We start from the raw sequence: 27,277 nt of genomic DNA on the forward strand, positions 1-27,277 counted from the left end.
AGCATGCGGTCCTTAAAAACCCCACAGGAAAGAGGATTGCAAAAACAAGCCAGGATGGAGAGTGCACGTGGAACCCAAACCCTCACAGAAAGCATGGTCCCATGCTCACACTGCTTGCTACCTGAGCTATGACCGGGATGGAGCTTTCCCTCAGTTCTCTGTTCTTGAAGGAAATCTTTCTACTCAGAAAGAAGGAGAGTTTAAGAAGTTTGTTAAGCAAAGCCAGGCAAAAGGACAGCCCTCATGAGAGCGTGGGACAGGCTGACCCAAATGAGAAGACAGCAGCATAAAATCTTAGGTTTGATATTTATAGAAAAGGGTTTTGATGCATATTTATGAGTCGGGTAGGATTGTCATGGAAATAAGGTGGCCTTTCCCCCTCTCAAGTCATAGCAGACTGGATCTCCCTTTTAGAGCTTTTCTTCCCATGGTCCTCTTGAAGAGCCCACAAGAGAGGGTCAACCACAACGCAGGAGGTATGATAAGTAAGTCAGGCTCTCTGTTGGAGGCAGATCCCTCATTGGTGTGTGTGTGCAGCAATGAGAACAGTCCGTGGCACCTCAGCTCCTGATACAGCAGAGAGAATTCAACCGCAGCTCCTCATAGCTGCCTTCGATCGGAGACAAGGTTCCAAGACACTGCTACCATTTTCTTCACTTCACATCTGCCTTCCCGGCCTCAGTTCCCCAAGCAATTTATGACTTTATCACTGGGTTAATCTGTTAGCGCATTTATAATTTTATGGGGTTATTGGTAGGTGACGGAGCCTAAGAGGCAGGGCCTGGTTGAGGAAACAAGGTCACTGAGGACATACCCTTGAAAGCCCCCACTTCTGTTTCCTTCTGCCCTGTCCCACTGCCGTGACACTGGTGACTTTGCCACTGGCTGAAAAATTGATGGACCTAGGTGACCATGGACTGAAGTCAGCACAGCTGTGAGCTAAACAAACCTTCAGCTCCCTCCTCAGGCTCCCACTTTCGACACAGCAGTGAAACACTCCTTACATAGAGGCGTTCGAACACATCCTTTGGGGCATTTCAGTTCCAAACCCTAACAGTCCACCACTGATCCTAGTAGACGCATGGCCACCTGATCATGTAAAGTGGTTAATCCGACTTCAAGGGTCCCCACAGTTTCCGCATTAGCCACAAGTCTGACGATCTCTTCTGAGACTGGAGGCACTGTTAGCTATGAGCCCTTAAAAAACAAAACATTAACATTCTTCCAACACCTAGTGGCCCAGAGTAAACATTCCTGTTGGGGTAGGAGGTAAGGAAGGACTGGAGCAAAGTCATACCCCAAACCGGGAGGGCGGATATTAAACATTATCACTAGAGCCCAGAACTTAGATCACACCATTGGCACCATCTGGGTTCTTAAGGGCTTGGTCATCCTTACCCCTGTGGCTTTGCCCCTGCAACACTCACGACCTTTTACTCCGGCTCCCGTCAGTGCCTGTAGCTTTCCTTGACATACATGCAAGGCTTCTGGAACCACCACCATCCTAGGGTGTCCGTGGCAACTTGGACCTTAGTTCCACTACCTCAGGCATTGACCTGGGAGGGCTGCCCTACATGGATTCCATCTCTGCCACATAGAAGATGCCTGATAAATTTTTTCTCTTCCCCTGGAACCTTGTGCAAAGCTTCCATGACCACATCGCTACTGTGGTCTTCATGCATGACGGCCAAAGCAGCACCGCATGCAAGATGCCAAGTTCTGCCAACTCAAGATGTAACCAGGTAATCAGGACCATTGTTCGATGTTTAACTCTTTTAGCTTTTTGAGGGGACCAACCAGCCAGCTCCCATATAATTCACACACATAGGCTATTCTTAGTTATGAATGCCCAGTCTTAGCTTGGCTTGTTTCTGCCAGCTTTTCTTAGCTTAAATTATCCAATCTAGCTTTAGGCTTGGGGCTTTTATCTTTCTCTGTTCCTGTATACCTTCTCTTTCCTTCTTGCTCTGTGTCTGGCTCGGGGGCTGGCCCCTGAAGTCTTCCTCCTTCTCTTTTTTGTTCCCTGATCTCTCCTCATATTTATCCTCTCTGTCTGCCATTCCCCTCTCCTGTCTCACTATTACCCATTCTGCTCTTTATTAGACCGTAGGCATTTTAGACAGGCACAGTGACACAGCTTCACAGAGTTAAACAAATGAAGCTTGAACAAAAGCAACACACCCTAAAATAATACTCCCCAACAGACCATGGCTTTTAGTCCCTGTGCCTCGGAACCAGAGAAACATTTCCCTACATGGACATTTCAAGCCAGGCACCCCTTTGGCTGTATGTACTTTTCTCTTTTTAAAAAAGATCCTTTCTGTGCATTTCATACCCTGGAAACCAACCACGCTGAGGGAGCCTCTTCCCTGGGGTGCCTTTCCTATGTGTGAAGCTTCTCTGATGTTTTCAACAATTCCATCTTCCCTATTCGCTTTCACCTTGTCCGAGGCTTCAAATGTACTCGAGCCCCAAGCTGCACGTGGTTCCCACTTCCTAGCTCCCTTCCTGCTACGTGCCTGACTAGAAGAAACCAGTGATAATCCCTCTACCAAATGAATCACTCCATTCCTGTCAGATTCAGCCTCACCCAATTAAACTGTTCATGGGCAGCATGGAGTAAGAGTCTTAACCAGAATGTAGCATAAATGGCCTTTATCCTAGTCCCCAAGTCCTTGTTCCTTCCTGAAAGCTCGTAAGTACCGTCTCCATTGTCCGCATTTCTATTGGCATCCGGGCCTTCGATTTTCCACCACATTAGGCCCGCGTGCTCTGTTTCCACCTTCTGGGGCTCCTCCAGCCTCTGCCTCCAAATCCTTCCATGGCTGTCTTTGTAACAAACTAGTTCCAGACATACAAGGACCATAATGTCAGATTTAGTTACACGAACGACCCCTCTTCTCTTCACCGATTTTCTCATCTGTTACTTCTGTCATGGTTGTGATTTTTAAAAAAAAATGCCTAAAAGAGTAACGAGAGAGGAAGAAAACATTTGGGCTCATGGTTTGAGAGGGTGCAGTCTACCGCGTTGCGTAGGGCATTCTGGCTAGAGCATCTCCATCCATGTGGGAGCGTGGGTGGCTGGTTACATCCAGCTAGTGAGCATCAGAGCAGGACAGGAACAGAAGCATGTATAAACTCCGAGGCCTGTCCTTAGTAGCTTGCTTTGATTTGTGAGGCCTCGTGCCCCAAACCTTGTATCCCACAACCTCATCAAACAGTACTAGTTGCTGCAACCACGTGTTAAAATGCAATAGCCCGTGGGAGACCTTTCAGATTCAACCAATAGCGTCATGGGTTGTGCCAGCCTTTCGGGAGACATGGATCACATCCAGAAAGTCTATATGCTCTCTGTTACTTCTGCATCCTGAAAGACCCATGTGACAGCTCAGGAAAATTCTAACGTCGGAGATGATAAGGCATAGATCCATCCCCAAATTAGTCCCTTCTCCATAGAGAGAGATGAAGCAGGGGGATATCTCAAATACCAAACCAAATAATTCTCTGGGCTGGAAACCTCATATCCAACACAAGAACCCAAGTCAAGGCCTCAGATCATACATCTCTAGACAGTTTCCCTCACGAGGATTTAGAAACAAGATGTGGGTGGCTTAGGACCAGGGATCAGCCCATGGGGACTTCAAGGAGCCAGAACCCGGATATGGACCTTTATATTGTTGTAGGTAGAGGCCAAAGATGGGAATCTGGCCAGCAAGCCAACAAACATAATCAATGCTACTTCACCCTCCATCCCCACTACCTTGCTCAAGAAACCCAGGCCACTGTCACGCTACTCCCCAGCTGTCCCCCTAAGGACACCACTCTTTCTGAATCAAATTTTCCCACATCCTCTAGGTGCAGGCGCCAGCTAATCTCAGCCCTCCTGGAGCACAAGCTACAGGTTCATCCCTCCATGGACCGTCAGGACTCACTGTTTTACCTGGCCTGCTATCAGCGGCCTCCTCCAGGAAGCTGGCACTGTCTGCCTGGCATGTGGCCAGTGGTGTGGCCTGAGGGAACGAGAAACTCCACTATATAGCTCAGTCCACAGTCTACTCCTGCAGCTCCAGGGACCTGCAGGTGAGAAGGAGCGGGTTTCTCCTAGGACAGCTGTTCTCCTCTGGCCCCTGTTTCCAGACCTCTTATCTTTTCGCTTGGGGTATCCTCAGGGCATCTGGATATCCAATTCCTCTCTCTGTTTCCCCAGACTCTGAACTCCCTAGCTCACTCCCTACATCTAGCTAGAAGTTGCCCACCCCGACCACACACACCTGCCCAACTTGATTCGCTCCTCAGCCTTTCAGCACCCAGGACTGTCCCCTTCTGCCACCTCCATGACAGTCTCCACCAGGATAGCCTTATATGAGCCTCCGTCTGTCCCTGCTGCAGGTATGGGATCCCTGTGGAGCTGGTGGGCCCTCTGGGCCGGAGCAGCCCTCCTGTGGGGTAAGTCAGAATGAGCCCTGTCCATGTCCTTGTCCGTATCTGGGAAGCTTGCCTGCCTGGGTCAGCATCTCTCACTTATACTCCTTCCATAAATCATTGCCAGTATCCCCCAGGCTAGCTGACATGGAAGTCACAGCCTGGGAATAAATAGGTAGGATTTCCTCCCCCATGTTTGGAGTGCTGACGTCTACCCGCTTCTATTTTTAGGAGACTTCATCTATACTTCCGCAACCTTCATTTTCCCTTCTTCCTCTTGTACACACCACCAAGACCTAGTAAGACAGAAACCCCACTGGCAACAGAGTCCAGTCAGACTGTAAGCCTCAGCTAGCCAACCAGTTTCATCTGGAAGGTAGAAGGGGAGGTATGAAAATTAGGACACCAAACCACAATCCCATCAGCGAAAGGAAACAGTGGCAACTTATTCTAGGTGGAGCACGGTGCTCCGGGGTCCACACTGGCCACCTGGACTATCTCACACATTTCTAGTCCCCATCTGGCCCTGCCGTATTCGAGTTCAAGAGCCCTGTGCAAAGTTCTCAGGCATCGGGGCAGCATAGATTGGGTGGGATTACAGATGAAAAAATGCTGCATGGGTAAGGAAGGAAATGGGAGCAGAGGGGGAGAATTATGTCAAGAGAGTCTCGGGCACAGGGCAATGAGCTGGGTTTGAAGTGGGGAGGAATAGGTAAATGGACCCACAACTGCATTTTCTTAAGGGTTGACCCAGGAGGCCACAGTGGACCCCAGGAACACTGGTGGGGAAGAATTCCTCACGGCCTTTCTGCAGAATTCCGAGCCCGGGTACAGCACGGCCTCTCTCTGCGTCTTCATCTCCAGTCTGACAGAGAGCACCACCCTGTCACCATCCTCAACCAGGCCGATGGCACCTCACAGAAGGTCACAGTGAGGTGCGGAGAGTCAGCTGTGGCCAGTATCAGTGTCAAGGCTAAGATGGTCAGCAACAATAGCTTCTAGCATTCTGTGCTGGTCCACTCTGACCACACCGTGGCAGAGTGGATATTAGGTGCCAAGCCCAGCCTGGAAGAACTGGCACTGTTGTGCCCTTGTGGAACCCTGGACACCGACGGCTTTGTGCTCACCGCCCCTACCTCTCTTGACCACTTTTTCCCTACCTCTCCTGCTTGTTCTTCTCTGATTCCCAGGATCAACTGGCTTGTCCACCTCTCACCATTAGCAGCCCTGGTGTCCTTCCTTAATTCTCCCCCCCTTTTTTGCCAGGAACATGATTCAAAATACCACCTAGAGTGACCGAAAGCATACGAAGCAGGGCACTGTGAAAATCCCCCACTGTTCCAGAATCCGCCTTTGTGGGCTGGTTTGTGGGGAGACTATAGAGAGAGTCCTAGGGAGACGAAGGGAGCCAGGGCGGAGGGCTCTTTGGGAAGGGGCTGGTCAATATTTTGCTACCTTAGCAACTGCTACAGTTGCACCTGCTGCTAACCGCAGTGCTGCACCTCATGTAGGAGCGCTGATGCCCAAAGCCAGGAGCTCCAAAGTAGTAATACTGAGGACCCCGGGGTGGGGTGTCTCTGCGTTCCAGCCCCATGGGTGCTTCGTGTGCTTTGGCAGAGTGAAGGGACAGGATCTGGCCCTGTGTGAGATGTCAGGCTCAGCACATTCCGAAGATGCCATCAGGTAGCTCAGGTGTTGTGAGGACACAGGGCCAGAGGCAGAGGGCCTGGGGTTAAACCCCAGCTGTGCCTGCGTGATCTTTGGCCATCACTCCACCTCTCTAGGATTCAGTTTCTGTGACTCTGAAGTAGGGATAATCACACACACACATACACACACACACACACACACACACACACACACACACACACACCACAACAGGGCTGTGTCGGGAGTGGAACAAATGAAAGCGTGTAAATTCCTTAGATCAGCTTGTGGTGGAAAATCGGGGTGGTGCAGGGTGAGCTGTTGCCGGGAGGGTCAGAGGGGAGAGCTCTTGAGGGCTGGAAGCTGACCATGAAGGGCTGTTTCTTCCCAGATGGTCTTCTTCAGACTGGGAACCTAGACCCGGGGGTTCCTTCTCCTGGAAAAATACCACTCCAGTTCAAGGGATACTTTATAATTGACCAGTGGAATGGGGATGAGTAGCTAATTAATTATAACAACTAATACTCAATCCTTGGGTTCAGTTCCAAAACTTGTTTCCATTTTAGCTTATTACCACACCCCTCTCCGACCTCTATGAAGAAGCTTCCTCCTTGGCAAATAGGCACACTTAGGACAGAGCAACTTACCCAGAGTTCCACGCTGCATGCCTTGGCTAGGACTCAGACCAAGGCTTCCTACACCATAATTTTTCCATTTTGCTTGTGTCTCTGCCTTCCTTCAAAAAGTGTGTGTGTGTGTGTGTGTGTGTGTGTTCTGTCTTTTTTTTTTTTTTTTTTATTTTTTTTATTTTTTTTGTGTGTGTGTTCTGAATGTGTGTATCTGTATGTATGCACACTTGGGCATGCATGTATGTATCTGTCTGTCAGCAGGTATCACACCCAGGCATGCATGTGTGTATGCAGATATGCATACCCCAGCACACATGTGTTGAGGCCAGAGGTCAATGTCAGGTATCCTCTTCTCATCCCTACCATCTTGTCTGTTTGCTTTTGGGATTCTGAACAGGGAGCTCTCAGTCAGCTGAACTGGCCGACCAGCCGCCCCGGGATCTGACTGTCCTGCTCCCTCCCACTCACTGAGCTAACCCACTGCTATCACCCCACCTCTTCATGGGCCTGGAACCAGAACTCAGGCCCCCTGCTTACACAGAAAGACTTTCCCACACTGCCCTGCCCTGTCTTCCAGTTCCTATCCTCTGGCCATTCCAGCCGGATGGGAAGACCAGGACGAGGGAAATGGAACTGTGAGCGGTTGATGTTCCAATGGCTGCTCCTGCTCCCTCTCCACCGCCTGCCATTCCTCTGGGCCATGCTGTGCTAAACAGTGAAATCAGAAGCCCTGGGGTGTCAGGAAACCCGGAGACTCCCTCTCCACGAGACCTCAAACCTCCGTTTCCATGCCTGTAAAATGGGCGGTCATGAGCCAACTGCCCATAGTCCACACTGAGGGAGGGCTCCAGGGTTCTGACCTCATGAACTTCTCCAACTCTGTTTCTAACTCTGTTTCTAACGCTTCCCTCCCCAGCTCGGCTCTCCGCAGCAGAGACTTCCTGCCAAGGCATGCGGTGTACATCTGGGCAGCGCTGCCAGATGGTGAGTGGAAAGGCCAGGTGTGTGGCAGAGTCCACAGCTGTGTGCCGTGCCCAGGGTGACCCCCATTACACCACCTTCGACGGCCGCCGCTATGACATGATGGGCACCTGCTCCTACACCATGGCTGAGCTGCATAGCACCAAGAATTCCCTGCTGGCCTTTAAAGTAGAAGCCAAGAATGATCACCGGAGCACCAACAAAGTCTCCTACGTGCGTTTCGTCACCGTGCATGCCTACAACCATACTGTGTCCCTGTCCTATGGAGAAATAGGCATTGCCCGGGTGAGTTCTCCATGGCTTTGGGTTTAAACTACAGGTCTTTCAAAAAAAAAAAAAAAGGAGCGAAACCCTTGGCTCTAACTATCATCCAAATACACCAAGAGAAGAGATGGGTGGTGGGGTGGTTTACTCCAAGTGGCCTCTTGGGGTAGAACAATTAGACTTAACCTTGACGTCTCTCTTGAGAGGAATGGCAAGAACTTTGCAAGCTTATGGAGTCGGGAAACAGAAGAGCTTCTCTGCTGAGCGTGCTCAGCCGAGAGAGAGCAGGCACTGGTGCTTAGGCGTGGTTTGAATGTTCATCTTTTCAACTCTGGTTCTAGACCAGTTCTGGAGACGCTGATATTGCCGTCAGCTCTTGAGGGGAGCAATCTGGTTCCCATGAAGTGATTACTTCCACCCAAAGGTGTGGCCTGGCCACTGTGAACAGTCTTTCTCATCTGGGGGTGATCGCAATGCGGGGACTTATCTTGTGAGGTCACCTCACTGCTGTAGATATGAGTTGTTTTGGTCCCCTGTCATACGTCATCTGTAGAGGCAGAGAGGGTGTCTGAGGAGAAGGGTGAAAATTAAGAGGCAAAATGGGGCCAAAGAAGAAAGAAGGCTAGAGAGATGGCTCAGCATTTAAGAGCACTTGCTGAACTTAAAAATGGCTGGGGTTCGGGTTCCAACACCATGCCTATAAGCCCATTTCTGGGGCATCTGATGCCACCTTCTGACCTCTGCGGATCTCTGTGTATGTTTGTGGTTTACATCCATTCAGAAAACACTCATACACATAAAAAGAAATAAATAAATCTTTTTTTAAAAAGCCTCCTTTAGACTCAGCACAGTGAAGCATTGTGCTGGTAAGACCCTGAGAGGGCTGTAAGGACCCAGTTGTGGATGGATGCCTGAGGCAATTCCATTAGCACCTTGTGTCTTGAACAAAGCTCCCTCCTCTGTCACAGGGAGTATCGTAAGGTGGCCAGCAAGGTGACCAAACCTCACTTCAAAACTGCTTTTGTGTGGCTTGGGTTCCCTCGAGCACTTTCTGTTACACAAAATGTTGCTTTAAGTGGGGAGTCAGTGCTCCTTCTTCAGATGAACCCCAACAGGCTCCATCTGGAGTCGCATCAATCCCTTTCTGCAGGGCCAGCAATATGGTGGCTTTCAGCACGTGTTTGCGGGGCGGGGGCAGGGTCTTCATGCACATCTACATCTTGGGGAAGAACACTTCAGGCCACTAGAGGTGCAAAGCAAGCATCCCTAGGGTCAGCATCCCTAGGGAATGACAAAGGAAGGGCAGGAAAGGAAGGCGCCCTGTGTGCCTAGAGCTGGGGACTCGAGTGGAGGAGGTGAGGGCTGAAGGGGACACTACACAGGGGTCTGACCTCCGCCCCCTCTCTGCAGATCGACTACCAGTACTCAAGCCTCCCGGCCTCCCTGGGAGAAGGTCGCCTGCGTGTGTACCAGAGTGGAACGCGAGGCGTGATCGAGCTGGACTTTGGGCTGGTGGTCACCTTTGACTGGGATTGCCAGCTGACAGTGAGCCTGCCCACGCGCTTCCAAGACCAGGTGTGGGGGCTGTGTGGCAACTATAACGGAGACCCTGCTGACGACTTCCGCATGCCCGATGGGAAGCAAGCTCCTGATGTCCTGAACTTCACCAAGAGCTGGAAGCTGGATAATGGGGACCCCTTATGTGATGACGGCTGTTACGGCAATTGTCCCTCCTGCACCACAAGCCAGTCCAAGTTCTTTAAGGGAGACCTTTTATGTGGCATGCTAACTCTGCCCATGGGCCCGTTTTCGGACTGTCACGGCTTCCTGGACCCCCAGCCTTTCCTGGAAGAGTGTGTGTACGACATGTGTGTGACTGGAGGGGAGCGCCTCACCCTGTGCCATGGCCTCAGCGCCTACGCTAGAGCCTGTGTGGACCTGGGCATCTCGGTGCGGGAATGGCGGTCACGAACCAACTGCCGTGAGTTACAGCCAGGGTAGGGAGGTCTTGGTGAGGGCCCAGGGAACCGCTGAATCTGCGCAGTAACTGAGCTCTGACTGTGCTTCCGCCTAGTGACAGGCAATAACGAGAACACTGATGGCCGAGACACCCCCGCTCTGCTACAGTGGGCCCAAGGCTCACACTACTGAACAGGCTCATGCAATGGTTGGCCTGAGAGGGCGCTGAGGCAAAGCTGGAGAGTAGATGGAAAGGGGTGTAGGATGAGACAGCGGGCATTCTAGAGGGATCCGTGATGCCAGTGAAGGTCTGTGCAGTTATGGGGGGGAGGTTCCTAGAAAAAGAAGGACCAATTTGAAATCGATGGGAGGGACCAGAATAGGCAGGAAGGGGGAGAAAAAGGATGTGGACTTCTGACCCAGGGAACCAGAGAGGTTTGGCAGGAAAGGCAGTCTGCCAAGTTATAAGATAAAAACCATTGGTCATTCTCTGCTTGTTACACTCCCGTGATGTCCCTGCCTCTGGACTAGGACCCAGATGACTTCTACCCAGGTACCCATCCACTAATGCAGTCATTTAGTCAGCAAACATGCCGGGTCTTCACAACAGCCTCTCCCGCGCTGGCACTGTGGAGGCCATGCTGGTGTGTCTGTGGCCTGTAGGCAGCTCGGGGAAATGCTGCAGGATCATAAAGGATGGTGAGGGAAGAAGGGGCCTCAGGTCCAAGGCTTAAGACTAGGACTTCAGAAGGGTGGTTAGTCCAGGGGAGACAAAGACACTGTTTGGACTTGCCTGCATCACTGCGATACCCCATTGTCCAGGAGGCCTCCCTCTCTGAGTCTGTCCAAACTTAAGGCAAAGGTAAAACCAATGAGTCCATTGCCCCTCCTCACCTGTCCATCTCGCAGGCTCTGTGGTTGGCCGCTAAAGACTCAGCGTGACTGAGTCAGGCTATGTCCCCACTCCAGCAGACTCTATGTCCTGGGAGGGGAGGGACAGACAGATCAACTATGAAATACCTTCCTATGACAGTATCGGGAAGCTCGGGGATGACTTGGAAATCAATGGCCCTGGATCCCAGAGCGCACAGGCAATGGAGTCCAGCCATCACAATGATGGCGTGGAGCATCCCTCGCTCAGTCTGTCTAACCAGTGAAATCAGGGTCTTCCCATCCCATTTAGTTCTGGCAAGACTGCAGCACTCACAGCCCAGAGCCATTTGCTCCTAGACACATGGGCAAGGAGAGAGGTGGCGCTGGAATCCAGGCTGTCTGGGCTCCTGCAGCCTTTGTTTGTATCTGCAGCATCTGTCTGAGGGAAGGGTAACAATGGCAGAGGGATGGTTAGTGCAAAGGCCTGAGATGGGACTCTCGGGACCTGGCACTAGTCCACTGAGGTTGGGGCAGAGTGAGTCAATAGGGGAATGGGGGGGCAGGGAGATGATGAGGGAAACCCCTGGCCCTAGGGAGGACTCTGCTCCCCACCCCCAGATGGAGCCATGGGAGGGTGAGGGTGAGGTACATGGTCTGATCCTGCATTCCCAGTCCCTCTGGCTGCTGTAAGGAACAGATTTGGTACAAGGGACCAGGGCACCAGGCAGGAGGCTGCTGGGGTTCATGGGCCGTGGAAACATTCTGGGTGGGCTCAGATAGTGAAAGTAATGGGATTTGCCCACTGATTGATTGTTCAGCGATGGAGTGGGGGAGACCATTGGGCCCTGAGCATCAAAAAGGATTGAGTGCCATTAACTGAGGGGTGTGGAGCTCTGAGAAGGCAGCATTGTCTGGGGGAGCCCCCACCTTAGCGTGACCCAACCCTTTCTCCCCAACCTTCCAGCCTTGATCTGCCCAGCCAACAGCCACTATGAACTCTGCAGCCCTGCCTGCCCAGCCTCCTGCAACTCAGAAGCCTTACCAACCAACTGCTCTGGGCGCCCATGTGTGGAGGGCTGCGTGTGTCTTCCAGGCTTTGTGGCCAATCGTGGCCACTGTGTGCCCGTGTCATCCTGTGGCTGTACCTACCAGGGCCGCCTGCTGGCCCCAGGTCAGGAAGTGTTTGCTGATGACCTATGTCGGCAACGCTGCACCTGTGATGCAGCCACCCTGAAGGTGATCTGCAGGGACACATCAGGATGTGTGGCTGGGGAGCGCTGTGGGGTACAGGATGGCTTCTTGGGTTGCTACCCGGAATACTTCCGCAGCTGCCAGGCGTCCGGAGACCCGCACTACAGGAGCTTGGATATGCGGAGCTACAATTTCATGGGCACCTGCTCCTATATGCTCACCACCACGTGTGGCCAGCACCCCTCCCTCCCCGATTTCAAAGTGATTATGGAAAACGAACGTCGGGGAAGTCAGAGTGTGAGCTTTGTACACTCTGTGCAGCTGGAGGCCTATGGAGTGACGTTGGAGGTGCCCCGGGACTACCCAGGCAAAGTGCTGGTGCGTGCAGTGGCCATGGGACTGGGAAGGGCAAAAATCTGCTGAAAGATTAGTGGTTGGGGTGAAGACGGATGGAGTGGGATTCATTCAACTACCTTTTTTTTTTTTTTAAAGATTTACTTATTATGTATACAGTATTTTGCCTGCAGGCAGGACAGAAGAGGGCACCAGATCTCATTACAGATGGTTGTGAGCCACCATGTAGTTGCTAGGATTTGAACTCAGGACCTCTGGAAGAACAGACAGTGATCTTAACCGCTGAGCCATCTCTCCAGCACCATCATTCAACTATCTTATGGCTAAGGTCCAGACCCCAGACTTTGGCCCCTGCTATCCCTCCTGGGGATAGCAGTTCTGTGATGGTCCCCCAGGCTGTCTTTCTTTGCCACCAGGAGCCACCATTTCCTGGGTGGTTGTGGAGATTTGATGAATCCGCGTCTGCAGTGTCTTTAAAAGAGGTCTTGATGCTCATCAGGTATTGGTGGTCCCTAGGTTTGTTCTTTAGAAACTTTGGAATGATAGAGTGATGCATTTTCTTAGGAATGGCCCACCGAGCAAGGTATGGGACGTGAAATGTCAGGAGCAAAGTGAGCGTTAGGTTAGGGAGTAAATGGAGGTCCTCATTCAGCCTCTCAGACTGAGCGAATGTCTGTCCACCCAGACATAGCACCAAGGCTACACATAGTGAGATCTTGTCTCAGAAAATTCAGCAAACAAAAGAAAAGCCGGTCTGCCTGGCTGCAGCCTTGTCTCTGCACCCTCTTTCTCCCCCGTTGGGGCCTACCCCATCACTCCTTTCCAGGCTGTTGGTTGTACTATTCATAACTTTGTAGGACTGAAAACACAGAGCCCTGGACCAGCTGGCTCAGCAAGGGATAAAGAAAAACCCTTCACACACAAATCCATACCTAGAGGCCAAGTGTCCTGCTTCAAGCCTTCCCAAATAGGGTTTGCTAATCCACCGTAAGTCCCACCCTGTGAGCAAAGATAGCATCTCTGTCATTCTTGAGTCTTGCTACAGGTAAAGTCAAGTCTACAGACAGCTCTTACCCATGAGGGAAAAAAAAAGATAAAAGCCAGGTTTGGTGACGCATACCAAACCACCCAGCACTCTTGAATTTCAATCTAGTGGTTTACATATCGAGTTCCAGGCCAATTAGTTCCAGTGATACCCTGTCTCAATAGATAGATAGATAGATAGATAGATAGATAGATAGATAGATAGATAGATAGATAGACAAACAGACAGACAGACAGACAGTACCTGGTGTAGTGGCATTTACCTTTAATCCCAGCATTTGGGAGGCAGAGACAGGAACATCTCTGTGAGTTTGAGGCCAGCTTGGTCTACATAGAGACAGACTATGGGCTGTAAGACAGCCAAAACTACAGAAAGACCTTGTCTAAAATTTGTGTGTGTGTGTGTGTGTGTGTTTGTGTGTGTGTAAATGAGTTGTTGGATATTCAAACAATAGCTCATAATTATCAGAAGGAAGTTTGGGTAATAACCAGTGCCCTGGGGAGAGGGACAGTGGACAAATCAAAAGTGGGAAGCATAACTTTCCATATGCCAGGCTCTATATCACCCAGTATTTGGTATGGAATGGCTCTAGATAAAGAGAGGACACAACTATTAACAGGTGTTAATGACATTGTACCTAAGACTTGACTATTCATTAACAGTGTGTATTAAAACAACTAAATGTCAAGGTCTTGAGAGCAGACTAAATGGAGAGGTTTAGAATGCTATCAGCACTGTGGAGATGGGCGAAACAGGTACCCTGACCTGACGGTCCTCTGTATCTCTGCCCAGATGGACGGCATCATTCACTACCTGCCCTTCCAAGCCGCAGGTGGAAAAATCGTGGCGTTCCGCAAAGGCAAATATGCTGTCCTGCGCACAAACTTCGGCCTGACCGTTAGTTTCAACTGGGACACTCATGTGACTGCCAAGGTGCCCAGCAACTATGCTAAAGCTGTGTGTGGCCTCTGTGGGAACTTCAACGGGGACCCTCGTGATGACCTGGGTCTGCAGAGTAAAGGGGAGGCCCTTGACCCTCGAGACTTCGGGAAGAAGTGGCTGGTGACAATGAAGTCTGGCTGCAGAACAGACGAACAGCTTCTGTGTCCTAATATGAGCAGCGAGATAGTGATGAAGAACAGAAAGAAGTGCAAGATCCTTCGTGACAAGGACGGTCAGTTCAGGGAATGTTGGAAAGTGCCCGCCTTCAACAGCGCCCTCATAGAATGCATCTATGATAGCTGCCGCATGCTGGGCCAGACTAAGCCACTGTGTGATGCACTTACCACATACACCGCCATCTGCCAGGCTGAAGGGGTCACTGTGTATCCCTGGCGGAGTGAGAAACTTTGCCGTGAGTACCAGAAGTGGCAACCAGGGGGGCTGGATCTGATGTTTGTTCATTAATATACAAGTAACGTTGTTTGAACCTCTTACAACATCTCATGAGGAAGGGGCTGTGCTTATGCCATGGAACTGAGGGGTAGCAACATGACACTAACAAGTCATAGACAACAGCACTTACAACCAGCTACACCTGGCCCTCCCAAGTTTGACTGCCAGGGACAGCTGTCAGCCAAAGACAATAGGAACGTCTGAAGTGAGGCTGCTGTGACCCAGAGACAGAATCTTCCCTCTTCCTTCATTTTACTTTACTTGCATTTAAACGACCAATGTTTCTAGAGCCCACAGTATCGTAGCACGGGATGCTACAATCGCACGGGGTGGGGGGCGGGTGTTCTTTTGGCTTGGTTTCAGTGGGTTTGGGGTTTGGACGTCTTTTTCAGTTTCGATTTTATTGTGGCACTGAGGTGTGACCACAGAGCCTCCTGGCACAAGTTTGGCAAGATCTGCCAGCGAGCTCAGCCCAGGCTGTTTGGCTGGGAGCTTCCTTTTGCTTTCGTAGAGCTGCTTGACAGATATGTTTGAGTAACTAGGGTTTAGGGAGGGAAATAAGAAATGGTTTGATTTGGTTGGTTGAGTTTTTTTAAAGTTTATTTAAGCTTTTTAAAGGTTTATTTATTTTTATTTTATGTGTGTGCGTGTTTTGCTCACATATATGTCTATGCACTGATGGGTATACAGTGCCCAAGGAGGTCAGAAGAGGGCATCCGATCCCCTGGGACTGAACTTAGAGAGCCTTGTGAACCACTATATGCATGTTGTGAGCCAAACCCAAGTTCCCTGCAAGAGCAGCAAGTGCTCTTAACAGCTGAGTCATCATCTCTCCAGACTCTGTTTGTTTGTTTGTTGTAACATGAAATGCTTTCACCATAGTATATGTAGTTATCTTTAATTACTAAGTGGCACTTAATATTTGAAATTACTAACTTAATCTTTTCTAACGAAGAAGCTAATGCTAAACCTACTCACATATTGCATAGATTGTATATACAGGCATGCATAAGCTTATTTAAACTACGTAGCATGTATTAGCATTTATGCCCAATGTTAGCAGTATCATTTAAGATACTACAGATTGACCACAACCCACAATTACATCAGAACTGAATCTTATTTCTGAGGCTCAGAAACTGTGATGAAAAGTGGGTGTTCCCTTGACCTACTGAACATGGTGTTTTCTAGAAATAGGGCTGTGTGTGTGTGTGTGTGTGTGTGTGTACTTGCGTATATTGGGGAATGAGCTGTACCCACCCAAGAGTAAACATTTTGATCTTGATGGCCCCTCTCTATGCAGCAATGAACTGCCCTCCTCACAGCCACTATGAGCTGTGTCAACGAGGCTGTCCATTGACCTGTGGAGACCTGCCAGTGCCTGGAGGCTGCGGCACAGACTGCCACGAGGCCTGTGTCTGTGATGAAGGCTTTGTCCTTAGTGGTGAGACTTGTGTACCGCTGTCCTCCTGCGGTTGCCTATACCAGGGCGTTTACCACCATGTGGGAGATGACTTCTATCCTGGACCTGAATGCAATTCCATTTGCCACTGTCATAAGGGGGGCCTGGTGTCCTGTCAAGCCTCGTATTGCAGCCCACAGGAGATCTGTAAGGTGTCTTATGGCATCCTCAGGTGTGTGGCTGTGGACTCGGCCACCTGCCGGGTGTCAGGAACTATCCATTACACTACCTTTGATGGCCGCCACTTTGACTTTATGGGTACCTCTGTGTATGTGCTGGCTCAAACCTGCTGGACCCGGCCCGGCCTGCAACCGTTCACAGTACTGCAGGAGAATGTGGTCTGGGGCAACGAGCAAGTCGCTGTGACAAAGATGATCACCGTCCAGGTGGCCAACTACACCCTGCAGCTGGAACAGAATCAATGGAAGGTCAAGGTGAGAGAGGAGGTGGGGCCCTAGAGGAGATATGGGTCTTGAGGGCTGATGTGTGAGGTACGGCATGGATGGTGCCCAGTCCCGGAGGGGGTATTAAGAGGCCCAAGAGAGTATTGGAGAAAGTATGACCTCAACAAGAGGAAATACTGATAGAAAGCCTAGAGTAAGGAGGCCTCAGGGACCTGGAGCCTTTCACCATGTGGCTTTGTCTCTCCTTCTGCTCAATCCTCTCCTCATCCTACAGTGTGCTCACACCATCCCTGGTTCTGCCTGTTGTATGACACCATGTCTGGGGAGACACAGATACACACACTACTCACTGCATCACAGACACAGGCCTTGTGGCATTCTGAGCTGCAGCCTCCAGGCACCAGCAGGTCTCCACAGGTCAATGGACAGCCTCGTTACACAGCTCATAGTGATGGTGAAGAGGGCAGTGCATTGCTGCAGAGAGAGGGGCATCAAGATCAAAATGTTTACTCTTGGGTGGACACAGTTGATTCCCCCAATACACACACACACACACACACACACACACACACACACACACACTGCTCACTTCTAGATGGAACCAAGAACACACCAAAGTAAAAATACCACCCAAGTTTATTGTGGTAAACCAAGAGTTTATTGGATTATATAAAGGAATATAAACCCAAGGAGCATAAACAACCAAAAGGAAGCTGGGAAAACAAAAGTCCACTCAAGCACAGGTGATGAGTGAGGAAAGCTGAAACCCTGGAGCTTTCTGTACCAACTTTAGTTAGTTCTGCAAGTGGGAGAGACCTTGTGAATCTGCTAAGTTTTAGGAACTTCCTGTGACTTGTGAGTTGCTAGCCCTTATTATGTTCTTAGTCTTCATTAGAACTTCTGAGTTCTCCTGAGCCTCCCTCAAGGATGAAATGTATTCACAGGAAATTTCTATCCAACACTGCCCTAGCCACCTCCTTGGTTTCCTACCTATTAGGAGCACTCAATACAGTCACAGCATAGAAAAATTAAGAGATAAGAGTTTCAAGGACAGAGGACAATCTGGGACCCCATCGTCCGTTAACAACCATAGCAACAACAGTAAAATAGCTACCTATTTTGTATGCTGCCCCCAGGGCCCATTGGCTACTAAACACCTGGTACCCTCACCATCAATTTAACCTAAGATTGTAGCTGTAGAAGGCACTATGATTGGGTACATTTGTTTGGAAGACAAGGTCCCATGACTGTTAAAATCCTGTAGCAAGAACAGGATATGTGTTGATAAGAAACAGCACACTGGATCCTGTCCCATACCCATTGCTTTTCTGAATTGGAAGCATTGGGTCTTACATGGAGACTGACACTTGAGATACACGGGAGTATCCCCGCTGACATGCAGCGCACAGCCATTGTTCTGGTAACCGTAGGTACAAGAGCTGACACATGCCCTGGGCATGGGCTACAGAGGGGAGCGTCTTCCCTAATGAGCCCCAAACTCTCAGATTAGCACCTGACAAGTAAGCAGCTCCAGACACATGGCGACAGTCTCTGTCCATTATTCACGTCTCACCAAACCCTAGCATCCCTGTGACTGTCCCTCACTGCAGAAGGAGAAACCGAGCCCAGACGCTAAATGACTTGTCCTTATTCATGGACAGCCTGCTAGGGAGGAATGGCTGTTGATGTCTTTAGGACACTCTAGACATGTCTGAGCATGTCTTTCCCCTGCCTCCTTCCCATCTCCTCACCCAGTCTGCAGGGTGTGTGTGTGAGGAAGAGCACATGTGTGGTGACCGGGTGTGCACCTCCAGGCCTGGCTGGAGCCAGAGCCCTCAGGCGATCTTCAGGTGAGGGATGGAGCCTGACTTTGCATCCAGTCACAGGGACAGCAGCAACTCTGAGTGCCCTTGACTGTCCACTTGCAAACACAGCCCCAGCCACGGGAGGGGCTCACTGGGGTGCGGTCCACAGCCCAAGCCTTTGTACACATTTTGTATCAGATTCCCTAGATGACACTCTGCAGACAAAGCGCCCGATCCCCCTAGACAGACAGGAAGCAGAAACACGGGTGAATCCCTGCCCAAGGGCTCAGAGGGGTAAAGGGTGGGCTGAGCTTCAGACCAGCGTATGCCTCCAGGCACGCTGTATTATCAGTACACCTGTATTATCAGTCACCATGTCACCTAGTAAGGAAGGATCCCCTCACCCAGGCTGGTGAGGTCACTACCCCTCTGAGACGTGTAACAGTTCCCTGGTGGCTGCTGTGACAAAATGCCACAAGCTTGCGGACTTAAAGCAACATGTTGGGCTTGTGAGCCGACTCAGCGGGTGAAGGCACTGACCAGCAAGCTTAACAACCTAAGTTCAATCTCTGAGGCCCATGTGGTGGAAGGAAAGAACTGGCTCTCAAAATCTGTCCTCTGATGTCCATGTCTGTGCTCCCTCTCACAAATAAATACCTAAAGAAAATGTTACTTGTAGTGAGGAGCTGACGGGCTGCGTTCCCGCTGCCCGGCTCCCTCATGGTCAGCTTTACACCCGAAATAATTACACGGAAACTGTATTCTTTTAAACACTGCCTGGCCCATTATTTTCAGCCTCTTACTCACATCTTGACTAACCCATATCTAATAATCTGTGTAACACCACGAGCAGTGTCTTACCGGGAAAGATTCAGCATGTCTAACCCGGCGGCTGGCTTCATCACATCTCTCTCCCAAAGGAGAGGCATGGCGGTCTCTCTAATTTAGGAGAGGCGTGGCATCTGACTGAGCCATCTACCTCACTTCCTTCTTCCTGTTCTGTCTACTCCACCCACCTAAGGGCTGGCCAAGGCAGTTTCTTTATTAACGAATGAAATCAACACAAACAGAAGACTCTCTCACATCAGTAACTTATCAACTTTTTAAATATCACATATGTTTATTTAAGTCAAGATGGCAACAGGGCCACGCCCCCTCCAGAGGCTGCAGAGGTGGAGCTTTCTTGCCTCCTCAGCTTTTGGTGGCTCTAGAATGTCCCTAGGCTCCATCCCGACTGCTGGGTCTTCCCATGCCGCCCCCACTGTGGGCTCTGTCCTACTCCACTACCTCCCAGGACACTTGTCATTGGATTTAGAGGCCACCCTGATCCATGGTGTCCTCATGTCAAGACTGTAACATTTACTGACACCAACAAAGACCCTTTCCCAAATGTGGTCATATTTAAAGATCCTGGCTAGGATAAGACATTCTTATTATACATATTTCACAAATATGGAAGCTAAGGCCCAGAAACATGGGGTCACTCCAGATTTCAGTGTCAGACAGGGACATCTAGGGACGGACTAGGAATATTTAGTGACTGACTGCCTCGAAGCGTGCTCTCTGAATCTTGGCATTCCCCACTTTCCAGGTGAATGGCGTGACCACAAAGATGCCTGTGATTCTGGATGAAGGCAGTGTTCAGGCCTTCCAGCATGGCTTAGATGTGGTCATCAAGACCAGATTTGGCCTGCATGTGTCCTATGATCTCAACAGCAACGTGCGTGTCACCATTCCCCATAACTACTATAAACACATGTGTGGCATGTGTGGGGACTACAATGAAGACCCCAAGAATGACTTCCAGAAGTCCGATGGCTCACAGGCTGTCAGTCCCAGTGATCTGGGTAGCTCCTGGGAGAAGCCTGTGCCAGGCTTTTCCTACAGGCCCCAGCCTGCCTGCAAACCGGGACAGGACTGCAAACCAAAGTGTTCCCCAGACATGGAGAAAAAGTATCATGATAACCAGTTCTGCGGGCTGCTCACCAACCTTACGGGACCGCTGGCTGACTGCCACAAGCTGATTGACCCCCAGGATCCCTTGAAAGACTGTGTCTTTGATCTCTGCCTAGGTGGTGGTAACCTGAGCATTCTCTGCAGCAGCATCCATGCCTACGTGAGCGCCTGCCAGGCAGCTGGAGGGCACGTCAGGCCGTGGAGGACCGAAACCTTCTGTCGTGAGTGACAGGACACTGAGGGCTGGGAAAGGGGAAACTTGGGGAGGAGGAGGGGAAGAACCCCAGCCCCCACCCTGGCGCCCTCATCAGCGCCCCCTTCTCACAGCAACGGAGTGCCCCGCTCACAGCCACTATGAGATCTGCGCAGACACCTGCTCCCTGGGATGCTCAACCATCACCACTCCAATAGAGTGCCTGGACACGTGTTCCGAGGGCTGCGAATGTGACACCGACTACCTGCAGAGCACCACAGGCTGTGTGTCCATGGAGAAATGTGGCTGCCACCACGGTGGTGTCTACTATGAGGTAGGAACCCGGCCATCCAAACAGAACCTGGAACTTCCTCCTGAACCAACCCCTGCTTCTCACCAGCGCTATAGCCTTCCCACCACCCAGCTTCCTGACTATCCCTCTGCCCACATCTGTCCCCTCCTCTCACCCTGACTGGGTACACCTTGTCCTCGTCCAGTCCTTAATTTTCCTCCTTCTGGTCTACCCTCCTCATGGCAGTGGTAAAGACTTTTCCAAACGTCACTATGAATCGTGATGCCTTTAAACTCTCTCCTGGCTCCTAAAGTCGAAACTTAACCTTTTTGTACCATGCCTGGGCCAAGATGGCTTTCCCATTGTCAGTCAGCTTGGTGGAGTCCTGCTCTACTGAGATAAAGATCATGTGGAAGAAAGGAAAAGCTTCTCAAGTGGTCCTGGGCACTTTGTTCTGCAGCTGCTTGAGAGCAGCAAGCAGACAAGAGCAGGTGGCAGCCTCTAGTGTCACAGCTCTGGATCAGGCTTGGGTAACAAGACCTTTAGCTTTGAAGTATCACGGTTCTTGTAAAGGCCTAAGAGGTAAAAGGTTCCTTAGCCCTTGGCAGCAGTCAGTGTTCCACCCTTAGCCTGGGGTATGGGAGTTCCTTGGATGCAAAGCTCTCTGGAACTCTTCCTTCATCCTTCCTAATTCTGCCACGCCCTCTATCTCCACTGCAGCTGTCAATCAGCCGCTCTGCTGCTTTTGCAGTCCTGCCCACCGCTAATTCAGCTGATCTCTCCTTCAGCTGTCAAGCTTGCAACATTTGCACCTTGGCTTGCTGGGCTGCCATTGCCACTCCTTTGTCTCTGCTGCCACCGCATTCTGTCATCTGTCTTGCTGCTTTCTTCGTGTTGCCAGCTCAGCCCTCATTACTGAAAAGCAGGCCAAAAAGATCACTCAGTGGAGGCCTTTTACTTGGCCTACTCTCCTGACACCACGGAACTGGTGATTTCCATGCACAGGGGACTGGGCTGTCTCGCGGCTGATTGGCTAGAGGAGCTGAACAGCATGTTTACACTGCCTCACAGGGGTGTTTGCACCAATCACAACTTCGCCTCTTCAGGACCAGTCAAGGACAGTCACTACCAGGCCAGCAGGGGAAGCACTTTGCCTCCAGTCTAGAAATGAGTATAGAGTCACTGAGAGTTCACAAAGATCTGTGATGGGGAAAGGGCTGGTAAAAACCAAGTCTTGGCTAAAGCTGCACATTCAGGGGCCAGAACAACCAGCTCTAACCTTCTCCGCAGATGCATGGAGTGCTCAAAACCACAGCTGCTGACAAGAGCTTAATCTGGCTAGCTTGTTCGAGTGACAGTCCTTCTGCTCAAAGAAGCTACAACAGCAAGAGAGAGTCCTATAGCTGACAAGCAGGGAACCAGATTACCTGATTCTCCAATATCTTAGATTATAATAGTTTTTGAGATTTATTTTTATTCTTTATATGAGCATTCTGTTTGCTTGTATGTCTGCACACCATGTGTGCTCCTGGCGGGTGCCAGCAAAGAAGCCAGAATAGGGTATCAGATCAGAGCCACCGTGTGGGTGCTGGGAATCAAACCCTAGTCCTTCAGAAAAGCAGCCAGTGCTCTTAATTACTGAGCCATTACTCCAGTCCCAGTTTATAACAGCTGCCAGTGCCCCAAGGAGAGATGTGTCCTCTTCTCTGTCCCATGACCAGAGAGGAGATTTTATGTTATAGCAGCTGCTTGTTCCCTGTGCTTCCTCCTTCTACTCCCCCACATAGAGCGCTGCCTTAATTTGTGGGTGTGGATGTTTGTGGGTGTGTGTGTTTGTGTGTGTCTGCCTGTGGGGGGTGTTTTGTGTGTGTTTGTATGTGTTTTGTGTCTGCCTGTGGGGTGTGTGTGTGTGTGTCTGTATGTGTTTGTGTGTGTTTGTCTGTGTGTGTGTGATGTTCGTGTGTGTTTGTGTGTGTTGTCTGTGTGTGGGGGTTGTTTGTGTGTGTCTGCCTGTGGGGGATGTTTGTATGTGTGTCCTTGTGCATGTGTGTTTGTCTGTGTGTTTGCGTGTGTCTCTGTGTGTGCTGAAACTCTGCCTTGTTTATAGAACTGTGAAGATTCTGAGAGCAGTGCCCACATTGTACTTCTCTTCCCATGAAAGCAAATGCGTGGGTGGCACTGCCCACAGGCCTGTCTGATGTACATATACACATCACACAGATAGAGACTTTTCATTATGAAATCAAACGTAATGTTACGAGAAGAGTGAAATATTTCACCGTGCTCACCGAGCACATAGAGAGTGACATCTATCACCGTACACCTGCGCATCACTTAGCTTTAACAAGAATTGTCTTTTCCCCCATTCTTGCTTCACCGTTACCCCGTTATGAAGCAGCCTGGGTTACTGAACAGGCGTCTCTCTGCTTTCACCTGTACTTTAAGCATTATGTGAACTCCGTCGTATTGTCCTCTCCCTGTCCTATTGAATCCACAGCCTGCAGATGAGGACAGCGGGACATAATGACATCAAGTCATCTTGTCTTGGGTCTGGAATGAGCAGTCTGCACCAGAGCCTTTGCTGTTTTGTTTTGATGGCCTTGGTATGTGGCCCTAAGTGACTCACTATGCAGTCCAGACTGGTCTCAAACTTTCAGCAATCCTCTTGCGTCAGCCTCGCTAGTGATAAGATATGAATGGCACGCACCGCTTTGCCTGCTTGCTTTGTTTTCATTGACTGTTTCTACTTCTCTACTTCTCCTAAACAGTGCACACTTTGGAATGAATGGGCAACTACACCAATAGTGAATGAGCTGGGCCTCGCGGTCACCTGCGCCTCAGCTTCACTGACCGCGGACCACGCTGCAGAGTCGCCACTCTGTTACCCCAGTGCTCTCTTTGCCCGGAACGCTGGGCATGCGCCCCTCTCCTTACTGATGGCATGCTCTCTGTCCCCACAGCCAGAGGAGTCGGTTCTCATTGAAAGTTGCCAGCAGCAGTGTGTGTGCCATTCAGGAGAAGGCATGGTGTGCAAGGATCACAGCTGCAAGCCAGGACAGGTGTGCGAGCCCTCAGGAGGCATCCTGACCTGCGTCACCAAAGGTGCTGTACAGTGGAGCTGGGCTGGTGTGGGGGGGACACAGGACAGGGGCTGGGAGCTGAGGGGGACATGACTTCATGGTGAGAGGTGCAAAGACCTGTGGATTGAGGTGTCAGACTTCGGAGCCAAGGGCAGAGGTTACCCAGTCTGCCTGTCAAGGAACCTTAAAGGGATTTGAGGCTGCGGGACCCTCAGGGCAGGATTTTGATGGTGGAGAACTGCGCAGGGCGGTGGGACTGTACAGCAGTGACAGCGCATGTTTAACAGGTGGACCACTTGGGGAGCCCCGCTAGGCAAAGCCATGGGGTTATTGACTGTGGAGGACTGATTGTTTTCGCTCCGTAACTTTCTCAGGTGCCACTGCTATGCCTCCCTAACACAAACAGCTGTGGGGTCCTTTCCACAGCCCTTTGGGGGTGTGTTTTATACTTACAGGGCACATAGATAGCTGTGGATGATCTAGAGGATGATTCTGCTTACGTTATATAATACTGAGGAACAGAACTTTAAACTTCAGGGCAGATTCACAGCTGGTTGACCCTGCAGACAAATACACACAGTCATTCTCCCAGCTGTTGTCTACTGATTCCAAACCAAAGCTTGCAGCAGCTTTAGTCTGTACATAGTCCCCGACTAAGGCCCAAGGCTCAGCTAACTAATTGTTAAGTGTGTATGTGTGTCCCATAAATGGAGACATGGATATAGTGACACTAACATGGAGCCTTGGACATGGACACTCGCTGTATCCAAGTAATGAGACTCCTAAGACAGAACACACCACCCCCCGTGAATGGAGCTAACACCTCATGCATGAGATTTAGGCTGGGGACTGAGTCCAAGTGTGAAAGGTTGAGGCCCCAGACCCAGAAATCTCACCAGGAAATCCCAAACCTGTGGTCTTGAGCCGAAGAACAAAGAACTAGAGTCCAAAGGTGTTTGGTCCCCTGGAACTGGAGTTACAGATGGCTGCGGGCCTCCGTGGGAATGCTATGAACCAATTCCAGGTCTTCTGCAAGAGCAACAAGTGCTCTTGACTGCAGAGCCATCTCTCTGACTTTTTCTTCCACAGCAACCCTAGGACCTAGGACTTAGGTGTCAACTCTGTTGTTGGAAATCTGGTCTCCCCTATAGCAACATTCAGAGTCAATATCCCTGGCACGTTCTGAGTTAGATTCTGGGAACAGGTATGCTTGTAGTGGGGAGCCACTCAAGCATGTGTCTCCTGTTTCCACAGACCCGTGCCAAGGTGTTACCTGTCGGTCACAGGAAACATGCACAGAGAAAGGTGGCAAGGGTGTGTGCATACCCAATTATGATGCCAAATGCCTGGTGTGGGGAGACCCTCACTATCATTCCTTCGATGGCCTGAACACTAACTTCCACGGGACCTGCAGTTACCTGCTAGCAGGGAGTGTCTGTCCTGGGGTCAGCACTGACGGGCTGACTCCCTTCACGGTCATCACCAAGCATGAGAGCCAGGGCAACCCTGCTGTGTCCAATGTAAAGAGGGTCACTGTGACTACCTACAATACCAGCATCGCCATCCACAAGAAGGAGATTGGCAGAGTCCAGGTACGTTCGGTAGGATGGCTGCTCAGGTTCCCGAAAAAGCCTGGAGTGGGAATCTTGACCAAATGAGAGGTCTTAAATAGATGCGGATGCCAGGTTTTGTACCTGAGAGCCAATGGTAAGAGCTGGTGGTGACCATGTCAGTCAGGAGGAAGCCCGTGGCAGGAGGAGGGAAGGAATGGGGACAGCAGAGCTCCCTTGACCCCACTGGCCTCCCTCTCTCTCCAGGTGAATGGAGTTCTGACGGCCTTGCCTGTCTACCTGGCTGGTGGGCGGATTTCTGTGGTCCATGGGGGCTCCAAGGCTATGCTGGTGACAGACTTCGGGCTTCAAGTCATCTATGACTGGAACTGGAGGGTAGAGGTTGTGCTGTCAAGTAGCTATTATGGTGCAGTGTGTGGGCTCTGTGGAAACATGGACAAAAACCCCCAAAATGACCAAGTCTTCCCTAATGGCACAACGGCATCCTCAATACCCACCTGGGGTGGCAGCTGGCAGATTCCAGGGTGGGACCCTCTATGCTGGAATGAATGTCCGGGTTCCTGTCCAGTGTGTCCAGAGAACAAACTGGAGGAGTATGAGGGCCCTGGCTACTGTGGACCTCTGGCCCCTGACACAGTGGGCCCCTTCACCAGCTGCCATGCCCATGTGCCTCCTGAGAACTTCTTCAAGGGCTGCGTGCTGGATGTCTGCATGGGCAGTCAAGTCAAAGACATTCTATGCCAGTCACTGGCCGCCTATGCTGCTGCCTGCCAGGCTGCTGGCATCCAAATCACAGACTGGAGGACTCAGGCTGGCTGTGGTGAGTGGTGGGGACCTGGGCAAGGGCTGGGCTGGCTCCACTCCCACCTTTTGGGTCTTTCTGCTGGCTTCTGTTTGTCGCTGTCTCCTGGCTGTCTGTGTGTCCCCAGTTCTCTCTGTCATCTCTGTCTGCCTCTCACGCCATCTGCTCTACTTTGTCTCGGCTTCCCTCCCTGACTGAGTCACTGGATCTGGTAGTCTCCCTGTCCCCTTCTGTCTCTGCTGATGACTCTTGCCAATCCGTGCCCAGAGGCCATTCCAACACCATTCTTCATTTCTCTCCCGCCCTTCATCCACCCACAGAGATGTCCTGCCCTGACAACAGCCACTACGAGCTCTGTGGGCCACCCTGCCCAGCCAGCTGCCCACCCCCTGCACGCCACACAACCCCAGCTGCATGTGACGGGCCCTGTGTGGAGGGGTGCCAATGTGACCAGGGCTTCGTGCTAAGTGCTGGGCAGTGCGTTCCCCTGGACAGTGGCTGTGGCTGCTGGGCCAATGGCACATACCATGAAGCAGGCACTGAGTTTTGGACTGATGCCAGCTGCTCTGAGAGGTGTCGCTGTGGACCTGGAGGTGAATCACTGGTGTGCACATCTGCCAGCTGCAGAGCAGATGAGAAGTGTGCCTTGTTGCCCTCTGGCCAGCTCAGCTGCCAACCTACAAGTATAGCTAAGTGCATAGTCTTGGGTGATCCCCATTACATCACCCTAGATGGGCACCGCTTTGACTTCCAAGGCACCTGCGAGTACCTGCTGAGCGCACCCTGCCATGCACCACCCTCAGGGACTGAATACTTCAATGTCACTGTGGTTAATGAGCACAGGGGCAGCCAGGCGGTCAGCTACTCCCGCAGTGTCACTCTGAATATCTACGGCCTCAGCCTGACCCTTAGCGCCCGCTGGCCAAGGCAGCTACAGGTGAGTGGGCTGTGG

General features: G+C 51.0%; 1 protein-coding gene across 1 annotated transcript in view; it reads left to right on the plus strand.

Annotated features, from left to right (window-relative positions):
* Positions 1-4,391: 4,391 nt before the first annotated feature.
* Positions 4,392-27,277, plus strand: part of LOC119821866 (IgGFc-binding protein-like) — a 32,649-nt gene continuing 9,763 nt past the window's right edge. The window contains exons 1-12 of the mRNA XM_038340970.1: positions 4,392-4,446; positions 7,615-7,964; positions 9,354-9,924; positions 11,740-12,344; positions 14,158-14,719; positions 16,064-16,656; positions 20,023-20,608; positions 20,715-20,914; positions 23,833-23,974; positions 25,207-25,544; positions 25,770-26,343; positions 26,646-27,262. Coding sequence (XP_038196898.1) covers positions 4,392-4,446; positions 7,615-7,964; positions 9,354-9,924; positions 11,740-12,344; positions 14,158-14,719; positions 16,064-16,656; positions 20,023-20,608; positions 20,715-20,914; positions 23,833-23,974; positions 25,207-25,544; positions 25,770-26,343; positions 26,646-27,262 — 5,193 coding nt within the window. The remainder of the gene's footprint in view (positions 4,447-7,614; positions 7,965-9,353; positions 9,925-11,739; positions 12,345-14,157; positions 14,720-16,063; positions 16,657-20,022; positions 20,609-20,714; positions 20,915-23,832; positions 23,975-25,206; positions 25,545-25,769; positions 26,344-26,645; positions 27,263-27,277) is intronic.

This window comes from Arvicola amphibius, chromosome 8 (genome assembly GCF_903992535.2).
Source record: "Arvicola amphibius chromosome 8, mArvAmp1.2, whole genome shotgun sequence".
In the NCBI taxonomy this organism is placed as follows: domain Eukaryota; kingdom Metazoa; phylum Chordata; class Mammalia; order Rodentia; family Cricetidae; genus Arvicola; species Arvicola amphibius.